At 49.7% G+C, this 20,009-nt stretch overlaps 1 protein-coding gene across 3 annotated transcripts in view; it reads left to right on the top strand.

Moving 5' to 3' along the window:
* Window positions 1–20,009, top strand: part of TDRD1 (tudor domain containing 1) — a 522,012-nt gene that overhangs the window by 457,819 nt on the left and 44,184 nt on the right. For all 3 annotated transcript variants that reach the window (XM_063962552.1, XM_063962550.1, XM_063962551.1), the window contains 2 exons: window positions 9,926–10,045; window positions 11,600–11,716. In XM_063962552.1, the coding sequence (XP_063818622.1) occupies window positions 9,926–10,045; window positions 11,600–11,716 (237 nt within the window). The remainder of the gene's footprint in view (window positions 1–9,925; window positions 10,046–11,599; window positions 11,717–20,009) is intronic.

The following is a 20,009-nucleotide window of genomic DNA, read 5'->3' as shown; positions in this document are numbered from 1 at the left end:
ATAGAAGAGGATTAGCCAGCTCCTAAAACAAAAACGCCTCTATTTAAACGCCAAAAGGAGGTAAAAGATTAATTTCCTCAGTCAGATCAGCTCACTCACTTCATGTGTGAAGCATGGAATACCCCTAGTAAGAAGTTTCAGATACCTTAAAGCTTAGCTTCTATTTCTCTAACGTCCTAGGGGATACTGGGATGGTCTTAGTACCATGGGATATAGATCGGGTCCATAGGAGCCTGGCACTATAAAAATACTTCAGAGTGTGCTGGCTCCTCCCCTCTTATGCCCCTCCTGCAGACTCCGTTTAGAAAAATGTGCCCAAGGAGCCGGGTGCATTCTCTGGCGCTCCAGAGAGTTTTCTTCAAAACTTTATTTTAGTTTATTTTCAGGCAGCGCTGGCTGGCATCAGTCTGCCTGCGTCGTGGGACTTAGAGGGGGGACCGGACCAACCTCTTACAGGGTTAATGGCCCGGATCCCCACTGACAGGACAAAGCTCCTGAGGTGTTGTTTCGCTTGCCCCCAGGGTGTGCGTGCACGCCTACAGCATGCTGCCACCCCTAACAGAGCTGAAGACGCTGGTGTGGTGAGTACTGAATCGGGGTCCCAGTTAGCGGGTCCCCGGTTCACATGGCAGCATAAGGGCGCAGCAGGCACTCGGCGCTGCGGTGCCTGCTGCATATACCCACACTGGCACTGACACAGCAAAGGGGTTTTAACCCCGTTTTCTGTAACTTAGAGTTGCCAGTATAATAATGTACAAGGACCGCGTGCCATTACGGCTGCGGGGCTTCCCTGAGAGCGGGACCAGTGTCCCAGAGGCGCCATTTCCTGCTGCATCACACTACAGGCTGCATGCAGGGAAGGACCCTCAAAACCCCTTATGCTGGTACCAGGGGGGGGTTTAGAAGGGGGGGAGCAATATATTTTCTGTAAAAACTAAGGTTCTAGTTATCTAAGGTTCTAGTTTCTGCTTTGGCTGATTGAGGCAGGAGTGTGCTGGTTTATCTGCTTCTCTGTTTCTCTCCATCCAGGCTGTAAACTGGGTTACTGTGTATATTTCACTGCTCGTGTGTGTGTGTGTGTGTGTGTATGTGTGTGTGTGTGTGTGTGTGTGTGTGTTCTGCTGTATAAACATGTCTGGCAAGAAAGTTATGTCAGTCCTGTAGCACAAAGTTTTCCCCCACCCCAGGGGGGTCTCTGTTATGTACTCAGTGCCGTCTCCCTTCACGGGGAAGCAGCACACAGGAACCAGAATGGCTGTATTTAATTAAAGGGATGATGTCTTACATATCCTCTGATCTGGCTACTGCCAGGCAGGAAAGACAAGTGTTTAAAAAATCTGTGGATGATTTTCTGGTTCAGACTTCTGATCTCAGACCTGCCTCTCAACACCCTATGATGGTTTCTCAGAAACGCACATTGCCCCTTGTGCTCCAGTCTGATAATATTGTTTACGCCAGGCTGCTTTAGCAGGGCGCCGCGCCCTGTCCGATTTTATTAAGGCAAAATCCGCCCTGCCCTTTCTGCGGCGCCCTGCTTAACAGCCTGCCCGCTTCCTGCTCTCCCAGCGTGTATAGATGCCATGCGCACAGCATCCATTCACGCTACGGGAGAGCGCTTGGGGGAAGCCCAGCACCTCCGTAGGTGCTAGGCACGCCCCCTTTAGTGACGCCGCCCACGCCCCCTTTAGTGACGCCGCCCACGTCCCTTTTAGTGACGCCGCCCTCGCCCCCTTTAGTGATGCCGCCGCCCGCCCACTCCCCCTTTAGTGACGCTGCCCGCCCACGCCCCCTTTAGTGACGCTGCCGCCCGCCCATGCCCCCTTTAGTGACGCCGCCGCCCGCCCACGCCCCCTTTAGTGACGCCGTCGCCCGCCCACGCCCCCTTTAGAGACGCCGCCGCCCGCCCACGTCCTTTTTAGAGACGCCGCCCGCCCACGCCCCCTTTAGTGACGACGCCGCCCGCCCACGCCCCCTTTAGTGACGCCACCGCCCGCCCACGCCCCCTTTAGTGACTCCACCGCCCGCCCACGCCCCCTTTAGTGACGCCACCGCCCGCCCACGCCCCCTTAAGTGACGCCGTCAGACGCGTGCACAAGTGCCCCCACAGACTGGCACCCTGCCCTCAAAAATTCCTAGGGTGAACACTATGATAATGAGATGCCAGATTTTGAGTAAGGGGAAGTAGAGATAAAGAAGACAGTACTCTGTCTCAGGGTGTGGAAGCACTTATCTATTCTATTAGGGAGGTCCTAAACATCCCTGATAAAGAGGCAGAACCTGATGAGGGCTTGTTTTTTATTGTAAAACAAAAGTCGACTGCCACCTTTCCTGTCTAAGGAATTAAACACTTTTTAAAGACACGTGGGTTAATCCTGACTAAGAAGTTTCAAACTCTTAAGCAGTTGCTAACCTTCCCTTCCTCCCCTGAGGATAGGAAGGTGTGGGAGAATCCTCCAGCTGTGGATACCTCCGTGTCCATGCTGTCACGTAAAATTGTACTTCCTGCACCTGGTGCTATCTCCTTAAAAGACCCTGTTCATCGTAAGATTGAGACTACACTCAAATCCATTTACACTGCAGTGGGAGTCACACAAAGACCCACCATTGCTTGTGGTTGGATCTCCTAGGGCCATTATTAAATGGTCTGCTAATGTGATAGAGGGTTTTGACACTATGGCTCAGGATAAACTTCTGACGCTCCTACAACATATTCAGGATTCTGCTAACTTCATGAGTGAGGCAATCAAGGGAGATTGGCCTAATCAATTCATGCACCACGACTATGGCTGTGTCGGCCAGCAGGGCGCTATGGCTGCAACAGTGGACAGCGGATGCCGAGTCCAAAAGGGTCGTGGAAAATCTTCCCTTCACGGGGGAGGCTCTGTTTGGTGAGGAACTAAACAAGTGGATTTCACAAGCAATGGCTGGTAAGTCCACCTATCTGCCGTCTGCGGCTCCTCCGGCTAGACGGGCTTACCCCGGCCCCTCTCTACAGTCCTTTTGTGTGGCCCAATTCAGAGGCAGGGCCAGGGGTGCCTCAAATGAAGCTAGAAGAAATTGAGGTAAACCTTGCAGACCAGCGGCTGCTGGGCCACTGGAGCAGAATTCAGGTTCTTCCTCAACGAAGCCCTCCGCGTGACGGTTGGCCCCAGCTGCAGGGGGACTTTTAGGTGGGTGCTCGACTTCAATATTTCCAACAGGTTTGGTCGGAGGCTTGTCGGGATCCTTGGGTGAGAGACCTAATCTCACAAAGATACCTGTTAGAGTTTCAAACACTCCCTCCGGGGTCGGGCTTACCAGTTTAACCTGTGGCAAGAGTTACCTTGCAGGACGCCATACACAAACTTCTGTTAACGCAGGTTATTGTCCCAGTCCCTCCTCTACTTCGAAACAAAGGATTTTATTCAAGCCTGTTCGTGGTACCGAAGCTGGACGGTTCGGTACGACTGATCTTGAACCTCAAATCTCTGAACCCGTACCTATGCATGTTCAAGTTCAAAATCGAATCTCTGAGAGCGGTGTTCTCCGGCCAAGAGGAAGGGGAGTTCCTGGTATCCCTGGATATCAAGGATGCGTACCTTCACATCCCGATCTGGCTGCCTCATCAGGCTTACCTCAGATTTGTGCTGCAGGACAGCCACTTCCAGTTCCGTTGCCTTGCCTTTTGGTCTCTCCACCGAGAGTGTTCACGAAGGTTATGGTGGAGATGATGTTGCAACTCTGCGTGTTGGGGGTGAACGTCGTCCCGTACTTGGACGATCTCCTCAAAAAAGTTGTGTCCAGGGCTTGGTTGTTGGAAAGCATCAACCCGACTACGCGACTTCTCAAAAGTCACGGGTGGATTCTCAATCTACAAAAATCACACCTGGAACCTCCGCAGAGACTACAGTTCCTGGGGATGATACGTGACACGGTGTCTCAGAAAGTGTTCCTTCCTATGGACAAAGCCTTGACAATCCAGTCTATGGTCCGCTCCGTTCTGAAACAACACAAGATCTCTGTGCATCATTGCATCCGCCTACTAGGCAAGATGGTGGCCTCCTACGGGGCTATTCAATACGGAAGATACCATGCCCATCCGTTCCAGCTAGACCTGCTGGACAAGTGGTCAGGGTCATATCTCCACATGCACCAGAGGATATCCCTTTCCCCAAAGGCAAGGATTTCCCTTCTATGGTGGTTACAGATCTCCCACCTAGTGGAGGCCCAACGGTTCGGAATTCAGTGATGGATTCTGTTGACAACGGATGCGAGCCTCTGCGGTTGGGGGGCAGTTATGCAAGGGGTTCAGTTTCAGGGAAGGTGGTCGCCCAAAGAGGCTTCTCTTCCAATAAACATTCTTGAACTCCGGGTGATTTACAATGCCCTTCTGCAAACCTCTTACCTCCTTCAATATCAGGCCATACAGGTCCAGTCGGACAACACCACGGTGGTGGCGTACATAAACCGACAGGGAGGAACAAGAAGCAGTGCCGCAATGCGATAAGTGTCCAGGATACTCCTCTGGGTGGAACGCAACGACAGGGCCATGTCGTCCAAATTCATACCGGGAGTGGACAATTGGGAAGCGGACTTCCTCAGTAGACATGATCACCTGCAGGTGTTTCAACAGTGGGGCTGCCCGCTGATCGACATGATGGCTTCTCGCCTCAACAAGAAGCTACGTCGTTACTGCTCCAGAACGAGGGATCCAAAGGCTGCAGCGGTGGACGCTCTGACGGCGCTGTGGGTTTACCAGTTTGTCTATCTGTTTCCTCCACTTCCTCTCAAAGACTAAAACTGGAAAGCGTTCAAGCAATTTTCATTGCCCCGTATTGGCCTCCCAGGGCTTGGTATGCGGACCTCCTGGCCATGTCCCTCGAGGAGCCCTGGCCTCTGCCGCTTCAAGAAGATATTTTTCAGCAAGGGCCGTTCGTCTATCCAGACTTACCGCTGCTTCGTTTGACGGCATGGAGGTTTAGCCAGGAAAGGGCTTCCCGCCAAGGTTATCTCGACTATGGTCCAGGCCAGGAAGGTGGTAACATCTAAACATTACCACCGCATACAGTATGGAAGAAATATGTTTCTTGGTGTGAGGGTCAACAGTATTCTACTGTAGATTTTCATCTTGGCCAGTTCTTACTCTTCCTGCAGGCAGGTTTGGATATATGCCTACGTTTAGGCTCCATTAAAGTTCAGGTCTCGGCCTGGTCTATCTTCTTCCAACGGCAGTTGGCTGTGATCCCAGAAGTCCAGACGTTTTTGAAGGATGACCTTCGTATTAAACCGCCCTTTGTGCCTCCCACTGCTCCGTGGGATCTCAATTTGGTCCTGACCTTTCTCCAATCTGATTAGTTTGAACCATTACATAGGGTGGACATGAAGTATTTGACTTGGAAGACGGTCGTGTTATTGGCCTTGGCCTCTGCAAAGCGTGTATTGGAATTGTGGGCCTTATCCTGTAAGAGCCCTTATCTGGTGTTCCACGAGGATAGAGCAGAGCTCAGGATTCGGCCACAGTTTTTGCCTAAGGTGGTGTCGGCATTTCACATCAATCAGCCGATAGTGGTTCCCATGGATTCTGACACGTCAGTGACGCCAAAGTCCCTGGACGTGGTTCGGACTTTGAAGATTTATGTCAAGAGGACGGCTCGTCACAGGAAATCTGACTCGCTTTTTGTTCTCTATGACGCTACCAAAATTGAATGCCCTGCTTCGAAACAGTCCATTGTTCGTTGGATCCGTCTGACTGGGATCCGGTCTGAAGATCGACAGTATCTAGGTCGACCACTATAGGTCGACAGTCACTAGGTCGACATGGATGGAAGGTCGACAGGGTTTCTAGGTCGACATGTGCTAGGTCGGCAGGTCTAAAGGTCGACATGAGTTTTTCACATTTTTTTTTTCTTTTTTTGAATTTTTTCATACTTAACAATCCACGTGGACTACGATTGGAACGGTAATCTGTGCCGAGCGAAGCGGTAGCGGAGCGAAGGCACCATGCCCGAAGCATGGCGAGCGAACGCGGTGCACTAATTTGGGATCCCGGTCACTCTACGAAGAAAACACCCCAAAAAATAAAAAAAATCCTCATGTCGACCTTTAGACCTGTCGACCTAGCACATGTCGACCTAGAAACCCTGTCGACCTTCCATCCATGTCGACCTATTGACTGTCGACCTATAGTGGTCGACCTAGATACTGTCGATTTGATGAACCACACCCCGTCTGACTATGCAACAGGCTTACTCTTCAGCAGCCTTGCCACTGCCGAGATATGTTCAGGCTCACTCCACACGGTTGGTGGGTTCTTCATGGGCGGCTGCTTGAGGTGACTCGGCTTTACAGTTGTGCCGAGCAGCTACTTGGTCTGGTTTGAACACGTTTGTAAAGTTTTACAAGTTTGATACCTAGGCTAAAGAGGACCTTCAGTTTGATCACTCGGTTTTGCAGGGGTCTCGGCACTCTCCCACCCTGTCTGGGAGCTTTGGGACTTCTCCATGGTACTAAGACCATCCCAGTATACCATAGGACGTTTAAATAAATAGGAATTAAATACCTACCGATAATTCCTTTTTTCGTAGTTTGTAGGGGATACTGGGTGCCCGCCTCTGTGCTTCGTTTGTTTTCCTGCAAGGATTGTTCCTGTATTTCTTGGTTGAGTCTGCTGTTGCTGTCCCTTGTTTTGGGTTGTGGTTAGCATGGCTATCCTCTTGTGTTGTGTGTTGGTTCGGTTCTCACCACTTTTCTTGTCTATTTTCTTTCTCTCACAGTATGTCCAACTCCTCGGGCACAGTTTTCTTAGACTGAGTCTGCAGGAGGGGCATAGAGGGAAGGAACCAGCACACTGATGAATTTTTTAAGTGCCGGGCTCCTATGGACCACATCTATACCCCATGGTACTAAGACCATCCCAGTATCCCCTACGGACTACGAGAAAAGGAATTGGTATTAAATTCCTGCTTTACCCTTTCCCATGTGGTGATTGTGCGACGTTGGAGGTTCCCCCTACAGTGGACTCCCACGTGGTGCACCTGGTTAAAAGCTCTACTTTGCCTATGCCGTCGGCATCTTCACTGATGGAGACTACAGATAGGTTGATGGTCGTCTTAAATCTGTCTATTCCCTTACAGGAGCTATTAAATGGCCCACTGTGGCTGCTATTTCGGGTGGCTAAGGCCATTGAGGCCTGGGAAGAGGCTCTGGAAGAAAGTCTTTCCTTATGTTACCCGGGACAAGCTGTCCCACATCCTGCGTATTAGGGAGGCAGCCTCCTACTTAGGTGAAGCTGCTTTGGATACTGGTTTCCTAGCTTCCAAGGCGTTAGCTACCGCAGTGTTAGTCCACCGCATCACCTGGCTGCGCTCATGGAATGCTGACACTGACTCCAAAAAGGCCCTCGAATCACTGCCTTACACTGGGGAGTTCCTGTTTTGTGGAGAGTTAGACAAAATTGTGGGTACTCTGGCAGCCTCCAAAACTGCTTTCCTGCCCTCAGCATCTATCCCGGAGCCTCGGACATCTTCCCCTCGGTCCTTTTGCCCCCTAGGGAAAGCTAAAGGAAAGTCCTTCCCTCGGCAGTCGACTTCCACGAAGGCCTCCAAGCCCGAGTTAAACAGGCTTGGGCTACCAGACGTCCAGCCACCAAGTCAGCCTGACGGGGTGGGCCTCCTCCTGGGGGATCCCAGGGTGGGAGGCTGACTGCTTCAGTTCGCACAGTCCTGGCGTCAGACCACCACAGATGCTTGGGTGCAAGAAGTGTTCTCTCACGGCAGACCCGAGCAAATCCCTGGTCCTTCAGAAGGCCATTCGGTCTCTGCTTTACTCAGGGGTGGTAATCCTTGTCCCTTCAAAACAACGGGGGAGGGGTTTTTATACTCTACCCGTTTTCTTGGTTCAGAGACCCAATGGGTCTCATCGACCTATCTTCAATCTCAAGTCACTGAAAAGTTTACCCAAATGCCCAAGTTTCGTATGGAAACCCTTTGCTCCATTGTCCTGGCACTAGAGCCTGGGGACTTTATGGTGTCTCTGGACATTCAGGATACCTACCTACATGTGCCTAAAGTGCCTTCTCATCAACAGTTTCTCCAGTGTGCTGTACTCCAGCAACATTTCCAATTTTGGGCACTGCCTTTTGGACTTTCTACAGCTCCTCGGGTCGTTAACAAAATCATTGCTGTTATGGCGACCCAACTTGGTTGTCAGGGGGTCAGAAAACTCCCATAACTAGATGACCTGCTGATTCTGGCACACTCTCCGGAGGTCCTTCACCGCTATCTTCAGCTGACCCATTGCCTTCCTACAAACACACGGCTGGCTAATCCACTGGAAAAATTCCTCCCTGACTCCCGGTCAGGGGTTCTACGGGCATTCAGGGTCCTCCGTTTGAACCTCTGGTATCAGTGGACCGTTTGAACCTCTGGTATCTGTGGACCTCAGATGGCTGATAGCAAAGATCTTTTTCCTTTTGGCTATTGCATCGGCCAGATAGGTGTCAGATTTAGGGGCTCTCTCCTTGTCTGATCTTTCCTTGGGACAGGGTGGTTCTTTGAACTCGACCTGGCTAATTTCCCAAGGTTGTGTACAGTTTCCACCTCCACAAAGATATCGTGGTGCTGGCTTCCCACTCTCGAACCTCTACTCGGGAGAGACCTCCATGGATGTGGTCCGTTCCCTCTGAATCTCTGTGACTCGTACCAGTTCCATACGGAAATCAGATTTCCTCTTTGTACCCTGTGGATTTCACGAGGAGCTGACTTGCTGACACAGACTTGGGCCAGATGGCTCCGCATGACTATCTCACAGGTCTTCACGCAAGCTGGCCTTCCTGTGCCGGCTACAGTCTCTGCTCATTCTACTTTCTCTGCGGGTCTTTCGTGGGTAGTCCTCTGTGACGCATCTGCAGAACACCTCTGCAGGGCTGCCCTGTAGTCTTCTGTCCGCACCTTTCTCAGGTTTTATGCCTTTGATACCTTTGCCTCTCAGGATGCTTCATTTGGATGCTGGATTCTTTTATCCGCTCAGGAGCGTCCCCTCCCTTGAACAACTGGTATCCCCAAGGTATTCTCTGTGGACCCCTGAAGAAGAAAAGTAGAGTTATGGTAGTCTTACCTTTTTGTTTACTCTATATCTTCCATAGGGTCCACAGGATGCCCACCCTGACGCACCTAACTTCTATGGGTTTCTTTTCTTGGTTACTGGTTCTCTTATCTTGTACGTGATAGTGTGTTCTTATGTGTACCAAATCTTCCTTCTTTCCTATCATACTTCTGCATTGGGCTAGTTAACAATACTGAAGAGCCTGGGCTATGGGCGGGGTATAGGGGAGAAGGACCAGTGCATTTTAGGAGCTGTAAAAGCTTAACGGTTTGGTGCCCAATCCTTTCCACCACTTAAACCCCAAGGTATTACCTGTGGACCCTACGGACATGGAAAAATAGTTAACAAAGGTAAGACCACTATAACTCTCCCTTTTTTCTAAAAGTGAATTGGTTTAATCCCGAGTTGGCGGCCTTCCAATTTTCAGCAAATACGTATTGGGCGCGATGTATCCATTCTTCTTTTATGTTCATTGTCGAAGCTATGATTGTTGTCATTGTAAGTGTCAACTTTATGGCTGCATCCCTTATTTTTGTGTTGTATTTTAAAGAACAAAATATCTCAGACAATTCTGTTGAAATAAATGAATTAGAAATATTCAGGTTCTGCCACATACTCTCTAATGGTAATGAGTTGTGCAAACCCTGTGTGAGTTGCTTGGAAAGTCTTCGTCTATAGCAAATTAGTGATCATTGTTTGAAATTCCTGATTTGATCTACACAAAACACACACACGTGTCTCTTCCTGTCTGCCGGTATTAGAGACCAAACGTACAGTAGCCGTCGTCTTGTGTGTGCAGTGGTTTGGTATTTGCATCACTGAGCCGCCGTCTGTGTTTGGGTAGGAGCCTGCGCTGCACGAGGATGGCAATCAGTGGATTTACCGGTAAATGAGGCGTTGCCGGCTTGTGTACTCAGCGTGATCAGTCCAGACCTGCTCTACGTGTTCCCGAAGGAAAACCGAGGTGAGACACATTTACCTCCAAAATAATGTCTGCCCCTCCCGTGTGTATGGTCACAGCAGTCTTTTGGGAGATGATAGTTTAAGGAGAGATTATTATTATTATTATTATTATTATTATTATTACATTTTATTTATAGGGCGCCACAAGTGTTTCGCAGCGCCGTACAAAGGACAGTACAGGGAGACAAAACTTAGCATAACAGTAAATAAATAACAAAAATGGAGTGCAGGTAACAAAGAGCAACACAATTCTCAAAACATAATACAGCTTAGATGCAAGTAGCGAAGGAGTAATCATTGTACTACTTGGGGCTGGCGGCCATAAATAGAGATGAGCCTTAACCAGCAGGACAGAAAGCAGGTAAAGATGGTCGCTGAGTGAAATGTGTCAAGAAGAGGGTTTAGACAAGAGGAAAGAGGGCCCTGCTCTGAAGAGCTAACAATCTAGTGGGGAGGGGCAACAGACAGATGACATGAGGTGCAAGCAGGTAGAAGCCTGATGGTGGTATGCGAGCAAAGCAGAGATGTCCAAGGCATGGGGCAGGGGGATGGAGGAGCAGCCTAAGGACTAGGTTATGCATTGGAGGGGTACGCTTTGATGAATAGGTGGGTTTTCAATGCCCGTTTGAAGCTTTGCAAGGTCGGGGAGAGTCTAATGGAGCGGGGGAGCGCATTCCACTGAAGGGGTGCAGCACGGGCAAAATCCTGAACTCGTGCATGGGAAGCAGTGACCAAGGCAGAGGAGAGGCGACGGTCATCAGCCGACCGTAGTGGGCGGGAGGGAGTATGAAGGGAGAGGAGGTTGGAGATGTAGGGAGCAGTGGAATTAGAGATGGCCTTGTATGTGAGGGTGAGGAGTTTGAAGAGGATTCTGTAGGGGAATGGGAGCTAGTGTAGATTTTGTTGAAGGGGAGTGGCAGAAGTGGAGCGGCGGGAGAGGAAGATGAGCCTAGCTGCAGAGTTGAGGACAGATTGGAGGGGAGCGATGTGGGAGCAAGTGAGGCCAGTGAGGAGCACATTGCAGTAGTCAAGTCGTGAGATGACCAGTGAGTGGATGATAAGTTTAGTTGCACTCTGGGAGAGAAATGGCCTGATGCGAGCAATGTTGCGTAGCTGGAACCGACAAGATTGCGCCAGAGCTTGGATGTAGGGTGCAAAGGAGAGGGAGGAGTCAAGAGTGACGCCCAGGCAGCGGAGTTGGGGAACGGGGGAGATGATAGTGTTGTCAACAGTGATAGAGATGTTTGTAGGGGGTGTTGCTCTGGCTGGGGGAAAGATAATAAGTTCAGTTTTATCCATGTTGAGATGTATCAAGCTTTGGAGAGAGAAAGTGAAGTAGTTGCCCAAACCATCAGCGTCTGTCATTTCAAAGACTGGGGTAGATAAATGACAGAAGCGGATTGCTTGGCTTGGCCATCGTCTTTATCTCTGCCCAAGGCGTGATATATTTGTCCCTTAGTCTTATTTGTTTTGTCATCCCCTGTTTGTGTGTGGGAATGTTCGGTCTACCTTCAGATATGTTCTAAAGTTTCATTTGTTGTGTCTGTTCTAACAGTGGACGTGGGAAAGCTCCAGCAGGTGATGGTGGATATATATAATTATTGCAGTGCTGAGACAGGCCAGCATGGCTACAGGCCAGAGGTCGGAGACGCCTGTTGTGCCAAGTTCACAGGTCAGTGATGGAACGAGTTTGTTTCGGCTCAGCGGAGGCGAGGACAGGAAGGGAGAGAAACAGTTACCTGACTACCTCTGTGTTATCTGCATGTGTTCTGTACGTACTCTGAGGGTACTTACTGCACAAAGGCAGCGTGTATATGCATTGTATCAGCTAATTGTCACCGGTACTTTTACTGACTTAAGAAACCTGTAAGATTTGCCATCATCACATGACAAACTATAGGGTATCCCAGATGTGCAATGTCTTCTAGACTTGCAATACCTGCTTTTTTGGGATGAACAGTTCCCATGTTGAAAATAAAGGATATGGGATATCCCATTGTTGCAACTCCGTTAGTTTAGACTGGGGACTAGGACCATTCTTATACCAGTGATGGGGAACTTGGGATCTCCAGCTGTTGCTGAACTACACATTGCAGCATGCCCTGCAACAGTTTTAGCATAGCCAAGTAGCAAAACTAGCAGGGCATGCTGGTATGTGTAGTACAACAACAGCTGGAGTACTAAGGTTCCCCAGCACTGTCCTATACTGTTAGCTGACAGCTGAGGAGCGATCAGGTCTGAATTGGGCCTTATATTCAACCCATAGGAGCCACAGCGGAAAACCCTACTCTGCATTATAATCTTTCATTACTAGTACTGCTTCTCTGGTCTGTTTCCATTGCCCCACTTATACCCCTTTCACATCGCACAAATAACCCGGTATCGACACGGCATATTGCCGTGTCGACACGGGTCAGTGTGCGATGTGAAAGCACTCTGCCGGAATTAGCGGGTCGCCTGACCCGGTAATTCAACCCGGTATAAAAGAAGGATTATACCCGGGCTGAATACCGGGTCAGGTGCAGTGTGAATGGGAGCCGCGTCGATGCGACACGGTTCCCATTCACAGCATAGGGAGAGGCGGCGCAGGAGATGAGCTCATCTCCCAGCGCTGCCTCTACCCCCGCCCCTGCTGCTGCTGCGCCCCCCCCCCCCCCCCCGTTTCTTTTACCGGGTGGGATCCGGCATTTGCGATCTGAATGCGGTATTAGAGGCAGACTCTGGTCTTTCACTCTGTTACTGCCACTGCTGTCAGTGCATCTTACTCCTGTCTCACCCCTGGATGCTCTACACCAGTTACAGAGTGTACAGGATAGATTTCAGAGCATCCTTCCTGGTGATTCTTTTCTCCCCACATTACTCAAGAGTTGGGTCTCAGGAAAGCCGGATGGTCCATTGTCCATTTCAGGCTCTCGCTTTCTGCTTCTCCTCATCCCAGGGTTGTTATGATAGTTGTCAACATGATTAGGCTTCTAGAACCAATGATTCTGAACCAGGAGAGTCTTTCTGAATCGGTGATCTAGACAATGCTGCCCTGTGAGTACCCTCAGTGTTCTGAACCTCTTCTGAGACGGGAGTTTGTCAAAAAAACACACAAAAAGGATGGCTCGGGTCCAATAGAGCTCATGAATGGTTGTCAACTGCACTCCAATGATTTATAGTTGGGTGGGGTGTGTCCAAACTCAATTCTAAATTGCAGTGTAATAATAAAGCTGCCCAGCATGCAAAAGCACCCAGTATTTCTCTGGCCGGGTCCACCGGATTATCCACGGGATAACATTGGGATATTGTCGAGCGACAGCGAAAATGGCACCAACACGGTCACAAGCTTTCTGGCCTCCCAGGATGCATTGGGGCCTCCACTATATAGTCCCGCCCACTGACTCAGTCAGATCAGTTTTTTGCTTGGTGCAGCAGGAAGCCGCATGGTCACAGGGCTGCTGTGAGAGCAGCCTCAAGCTTTATTATTTTATTTTTATAGACTTACTATATTGTTTTTTTTGAGCGACTTATCTTAACAGCGTCTTAAACGCATTCTAGAAAGAGTCGCTCCAACAACTCCCCACCGGGTTGCAACAACGCTTACCTTCGGGTATCAGTGCTTTCTCGACGGGCGTCTGTGTCGGATATTCTAGCAGGTCCAGCAGACGTAACCAGGCTGTGGCCGGAGCATGGGGAGACGGTGAGTCTATGGACTTCCTCTTACTAGAGGGGTCAGGACACAGCTACACTGATTTGGTGGAGACTACAAACAGTGTGTTGATGCGCCGAACATCTAGAGTGCGACAGCGCTACGCTCCGGGGGTCATAGGCGCCAGGACTAGGTAGAGGCCGCGATCCTGGGAGTTTAAGTCAACAGGGGGATTCAGACGCTCTCCTGGCCGTCCCTCCTCCGAGTTCATGGCCAGTTCCCGCGTGTTGCTCGTTTCATGAACTAAATGACCTCATTTCCGGCTCAGATGCTACCACGAGGGTACTCGGTCGCAGCTTAGACGCTGCGGTTGTGTACACTGGAGATAAACCCGCCCAGACCGAGTCGCAGGCCTTAGCGTCTGCATACACGTGGAAGTCGCTCAGCGTCCGTGTCCGTTGGTGAGCGTCCGTGTCCATTATCAGTTATCAAGAGCGGCAGTGTACACCAGTAGCGTCTGAATCCACTCAGCGTCTTCCGAGCGTATTTGCTTGGATATGGAAGTGTGGTGAGTCTCCCTGTATCCCGCTCTCCGGAGGCAGGGTATACAGTACTAAAAATTCTCTCTACTTTTTAGTATGTATTGTTAATTTTTAGTACCTATTGCATATGAGACCTGTATATTACTGTGTTTTCTGCATGCTATGTTGAAAAAAAGAACCAGTTTAAAACAGAAGTACAATTTTCCTACTTATGTATAAGTTGTTATGGACGTTGTATTCTCATATGGCAATGTCTAATACCTTAACATGTGACTGACTGCTAGTATGTGTGCTGACTTTTCTGTGTAATTTCAGTCCTGTTCTGACCCTCAAATCAGGTGCACTGTGGTCAGATTGATCTCACCTCTATATACTGACATATAGGGTGATTTTCAGTCACAAATTGTGTAGTCAATAACAGGTTAATACCATGTCTGTGAGCGGCAAAAGTGATGAGGAGAATTTATCAAGCACTCCTACAGCCCTAACATGCTTATCTTGTAAGTCAGGGGTAATTGATATAAATCAATTGGTCACTTATGAGGGTTTGTGTGCAAACTGTTTAGCTTTTCAGCGAAGTAAAAAACAGGAGTTGGTTCAACCACCAGCAGAGCCACCATGGAATATGTTCGTAAAGACTCTATCTTCAATAGCGGACAGGTTAGCTCCGGTAGCACCACCTCAAGGGTTAAGTTACACTATGAACCCATACATGCAGCTCCCTTCCTATGGTTTGGTTCCAGTAGCCTCTACAAGCAACCAAGAGACAGGTAAGACTAAGACAGATATGTCTATATGGCAGACTACACAGATGATACATCGGATGATGATGATACAATACATTCAACTCCGTATGATGATCAGTCGCAGAGCTTTAGTTCAGAAGATGTAGCTGAACTTATTAATGATGTGAAGCCTGTTCTCTCGTCGGAGAAGCCAGCCATGACAGTGTTAAAAGCTAAAGCACCTGTATTTAAACAACAAAATCAGTGAAAGCTGAATTCCCAGCGTCAGATGAGCTGACGGAAATGATGGATGAGTCTTAGGCAGCGCCCAGTAAAAAGTATAAGATTCCTAAGAGATGGGATTCTTATCATCCATTTCCTGCTGTGGATTGTTCGAAAAGAGAAGTTCCTCCAAAAGTAGATGCACATGTTCTGCGACTCGTGCATAAATCTGCTTTACCACTGTCATCTACCTCATTGAATGATGTCACAGACAGAAGGGTAGAGAGCCTTTTGAAAAATATTTTTTCTCTAGTAGGAGCAGTAAGACCTGCTATGGCTTCGGCCTGGGTAGCAAAGGCAATGGGCGAATGGATAGAGGAAATAGAGAATGACATCCCTTCTCCTACTAGGGAGCAAGAGGATCGTTTTTGCCGTTTAAGACAATCTGCCCAGTATTTGGAAGAAGCAGCAATTGATGTGGGTACAGTTGCTTCTAAAGCTTCAGCCTTGACAGTAGTCGCTCGCAGAGCAGTTTGGCTACGTACCAGGAAGGCAGATGCGGAGTCCAAGAAAGAATTGGAAGCATTGCCTTTTGTCTGTAATATATTATTTGGAAAACCTTTATCAGATATCCTAGAATCGGAGGCTGAATCGAAGAAGGTCAGATTTCCGGCTGCTTATAATCCTAAATCCAAGGGTTTAAAATTTCGCTCATTTCGTTGGCAAAGCGAAAGCTAAAGAGGAGTCTAAGCAACCCCAGTTTAAATCTAGGGGTAGGAAGCAGTGGGCTAGCAAAAAGCCAGCTTCCAAACCTGAACAGAAACAGTCAGCCTGAAGAGACGGGCCCCCGCCTGGAGGATTCCAGGGTTTGGGGCCGACTCCTTCTGTTTGCACACATATGGCAACAGTCAACAGCAGATGCTTGGGTGCAGAAGGTAGTATCTCAGGGGTATGGGTTCCCATTCAGGAGGCAGCCTCCTCAAAGATTTTTTGCACCAGCCAGTCTCGTATAGAGTCGAAGGCCAATGCCCTGCAAGAAGCAGTCCAAAAATTACTGCAGTCAGGTGTGATTGTCCCAGTACCTCCATCACAAAGGGGACAGGGGTTTTACTCCAATCTTTCTCTAACGTCCTTGAGGATGCTGGGACTCCGTAAGGACCATGGGGAATAGACGGGCTCCGCAGGAGATAGGGCACTTTAAGAAAGCTTTGGACTCTGGGTGTGCACTGGCTCCTCCCTCTATGCCCCTCCTCCAGACCTCAGTTTTACACTGTGCCCAGATCAAGATGGGTGCACTGCAGAGAGCTCTCCAGAGTTCTCTGCCTAGAAGCATTTTTGTTTGGATTTTTTCTTTCTACTTTTACTACTTTTTCACAGGGAGCACTGCTGGCAACAGGCTCCCTGCATCGAGGGACTGAGGAAAGAGGAGCAGACCTTCTTGTCAAAGATAGGCTCTGCTTCCTCGGCTACTGGACACCATTAGCTCCAGAGGGGGTGAATGCAGGTTCTTACTGGGCGTCCACCCCCAGAGCCGCGCCGCCGTTCTCCTCACAGAGCTAGAAGTACAGAAGTCGTCAGACGGCAGAAGCCTTCAGCTTCACTGAGGTAACGCACAACACTGCAGCTGTGCGTCATTGCTTCCATACACCTCACATACTCCGGTCACTGTACGGGTGCAGGGCGCAGGGGGGGGCGGCAATATAAACCTCTGCATGGCAAAAAGACTATATACATGTACAGGTGGGCTCTGTACATGTATATAAAAGAGCCCCCGCCATATTTTACTAAGTTTGAGCGGGACAGAAGCCCGCCGCCGAGGGGGCGGGGCTTCTCCCTCAGCACTCACCAGCGCCATTTTCTCTCCACAGCACTGCTGAGAGGAAGCTCCCCGGACTCTCCCCTGCTTACACGGTGAAAGGGTGCTTAAAAGAGAAGGGGGGGAGCACATAATTGGCGGATATCATATTGTACAGCGCGGCTGGGGGAAAACATTTTGTGTTGGTCTCCAGGGTTGTTGCGCTGGGGTGTGTGCTGGCATACTCTCTCTCTGTCTCTCCAAAGGGCCTTGACAGGGATACTGTCTTCAAAGGGGTTCCCTGTGTGTGTGTGAAGTGTGTCGGTACGCGTGTGTCGACATGTTTGACGAGGAAGGCTCGCTTACTGTGGAGGGGGAGTGCTTGAATGTCAGGTCGCCGTCGGCAACGCCGACACCGGAATGGGTGGATATGCTGAATGTCTTGAATGCATATGTCAATCTATTGCATAAAAGATTAGACAAAGCAGAAGCTAGGGATCAGTCAGGTAGCCAGTCCATGCCTGTCCCTGGGGCGCCAGGTCCTTCGGGGGTCACAGAAGCGCACCATATCCCAGATCGATGACACAGATACTGACTTTAGTGTCGACTATGAAGATGCAAAATTGCAGCCAAAGGTGGCTAAGGGTATACGGTACATGATTATGGCCATTAAAGAGGATTTGCATATTACTGAGGAACCCCCTGTCCCTGATACGAGGGTACACATGTATAAAGGGAAAAAGCCTAAAGTCACTTTTCCATCCTCATTTGAATTAAGTGACTTATGCGAAAAAGCTTGGGAATCTCCGGATAGGAGACCACAAGTTCCCAAAAGGATTCTCATGGCGTATCCTTTTCCACAAACTGATAGGATACGCTGGGAATCTTCGCCAAAAGTTGACAAGGCGCTGAAACGTTTGTCCAAAAAGGTGGCACTGCCTTCTCAGGATACGGCTTCCCTCAAGGAACCTGCTGATCGCAGGCAGGAAATTACCTTAAAGCACATTTACAATCATTCCGGTACTATTGCTCGACCGGCTATGGCGTCGGCCTGGGTTTGTAGTGCGGTTGTAGCATGGGCAGATTCCTTATCTACGGAAATTGACACCTTAGATAGGGACGCCATTCAAATGACCATAGAGCATATCAGAGATGCTGCCTTGTATATGAGGGATGCTCAGAGAGACATTTGTTTATTAAGCTCCAGAATAAATGCTATGTCTATTTCTGCTAGGCGGCTCATGTGGACCCGACAGTGGACGGGAGATGCCGATTCAAAGTGGCATATGGAGTCCTTGCCTTACAAAGGGGTGGAGTTGTTTGGAGACGGCCTCTCGGATCTTGTCGCTACGGCTGGTAAGTCAAATTTCTTACCTTATGTCCCCCCGCAGCATACAAAAAAGGCACCTCATTATCAAATGCAGTCCTTTCGTTCCAATAAAAACAAGAAGGTACGTGGATCATCCTTTGTTGCCAGAGGGAAAGGCAGGGGAAAAAAGCTGCACACAGCTAGTTCCCAAGAGCAGAAGTCCTCCCCTGCGTCTGCAAAGTCCACTGCATGACGCTGGGGCTTTCCGGGGGGAGGCTCGTCTTCGATTTTTCAGCCACGTCTGGGTTCACTCGCAGGTGGATCCCTGGGCATTAGAGATTGTTTCCCAGGGATACAGGCTGGAATTCGAAGACTTGCCTCCTCGCCGATTTTTCAAATCGGTCTGCCGGCTTCCCCGTCAGAGAGGGAGCTAGTGTTGGCAGCAATCCAAAAATTGTATATTCAACAGGTGATTGTCACAGTTCCTCATCTCCAGCAAGGAGAGGGATATTACTCAACCCTGTTTGTGATCCCGAAACCGGACGGTTCGGTCAGACCCATTTTAAACCTGAAATCTCTGAACCTGTACTTGAAGAGGTTCAAGTTCAAAATGGAATCACTCAGGGCAGTCATCGCCAGCCTGGAGGGGGGGGATTGGATGGTGTCCCTGGACATAAAGGATGCTTACCTTCATGTTCCGATATTCCCCCCGCATCAGGCGTTCCTGAGATTTGCAGTGCAGGACTGTCACTACCAATTTCAGACGTTGCCGTTTGGGCTTTCCATGGCCCCGAGAATTTTCACCAAAGTAATGGCGGAAATGATGGTACTCCTGCGCAGGCAGGGGGTCACAATTATCCCATACTTGGACGATCTCCTCATAAAGGCGAGATCTCGGGAGAGGTTGCTGGACAGCGTATCTCTGTCCATGAAGACGTTGCAGTTACACGGCTGGATTCTCAATATACCGAAGTCCCAGCTAGTCCCTACAACGCGTCTGACCTTTTTGGGGCTGATTCTAGACACAGACCAGAAAAAGGTTTTTCTTCCGATCGAAAAGGTTCAGGAACTCATAGCCATGGTCAGGAACCTATTAAAACCAAAAAAGGTTTCAGTGCATCATTGCACGCGGGTCCTGGGGAAGATGGTGGCTTCCTACAAGGCCATCCCTGTCGGCAGGTTCCATGCGAGGACCTTTCAATGGGACCTTTTGGACAAGTGGTGCGGGTCCCATTTACAAATGCATCTAAGGATCACACTGTCTCCCAGGACCAGGGTATCTCTCCTGTGGTGGCTGAACAGTGCTCACCTACTAGAAGGTCGCAGGTTCGGCATTCAGGACTGGGTCATGGTGACCACGGACGCAAGCCTCCGAGGCTGGGGAGCAGTGACACTGGGAAAAAATTTCCAAGGTCTCTGGTCAAGCCTAGAGTCTTGTCTCCACATCAACGTCCTGGAGTTGAGGGCCATATACAACGCCCTGCGTCAAGCGGAGGAATTGCTTCGGAGAAAACCGGTTCTGATTCAGTCAGACAATGTCACGGCAGTGGCTCATATAAACCGCCAAGGCGGTACAAGGAGCAGAATGGCCATGGCAGAAGTGACCAGTATTCTACGCTGGGCGGAAGGCCATGTAAGCGCGCTGTCAGCTGTGTTCATCCCGGGGGTGGACAACTGGGAGGCGGACTTCCTCAGCAGGCACGACCTGCATCCGGGAGAGTGGGGACTTCATCAAGAAGTC

Source organism: Pseudophryne corroboree, chromosome 3 (assembly GCF_028390025.1).
Source record: "Pseudophryne corroboree isolate aPseCor3 chromosome 3, aPseCor3.hap2, whole genome shotgun sequence".
Classification (NCBI taxonomy): domain Eukaryota; kingdom Metazoa; phylum Chordata; class Amphibia; order Anura; family Myobatrachidae; genus Pseudophryne; species Pseudophryne corroboree.
Note: the sequence above shows the minus strand (reverse complement) of the source record. Positions and strands in the feature narration are given on the sequence as shown.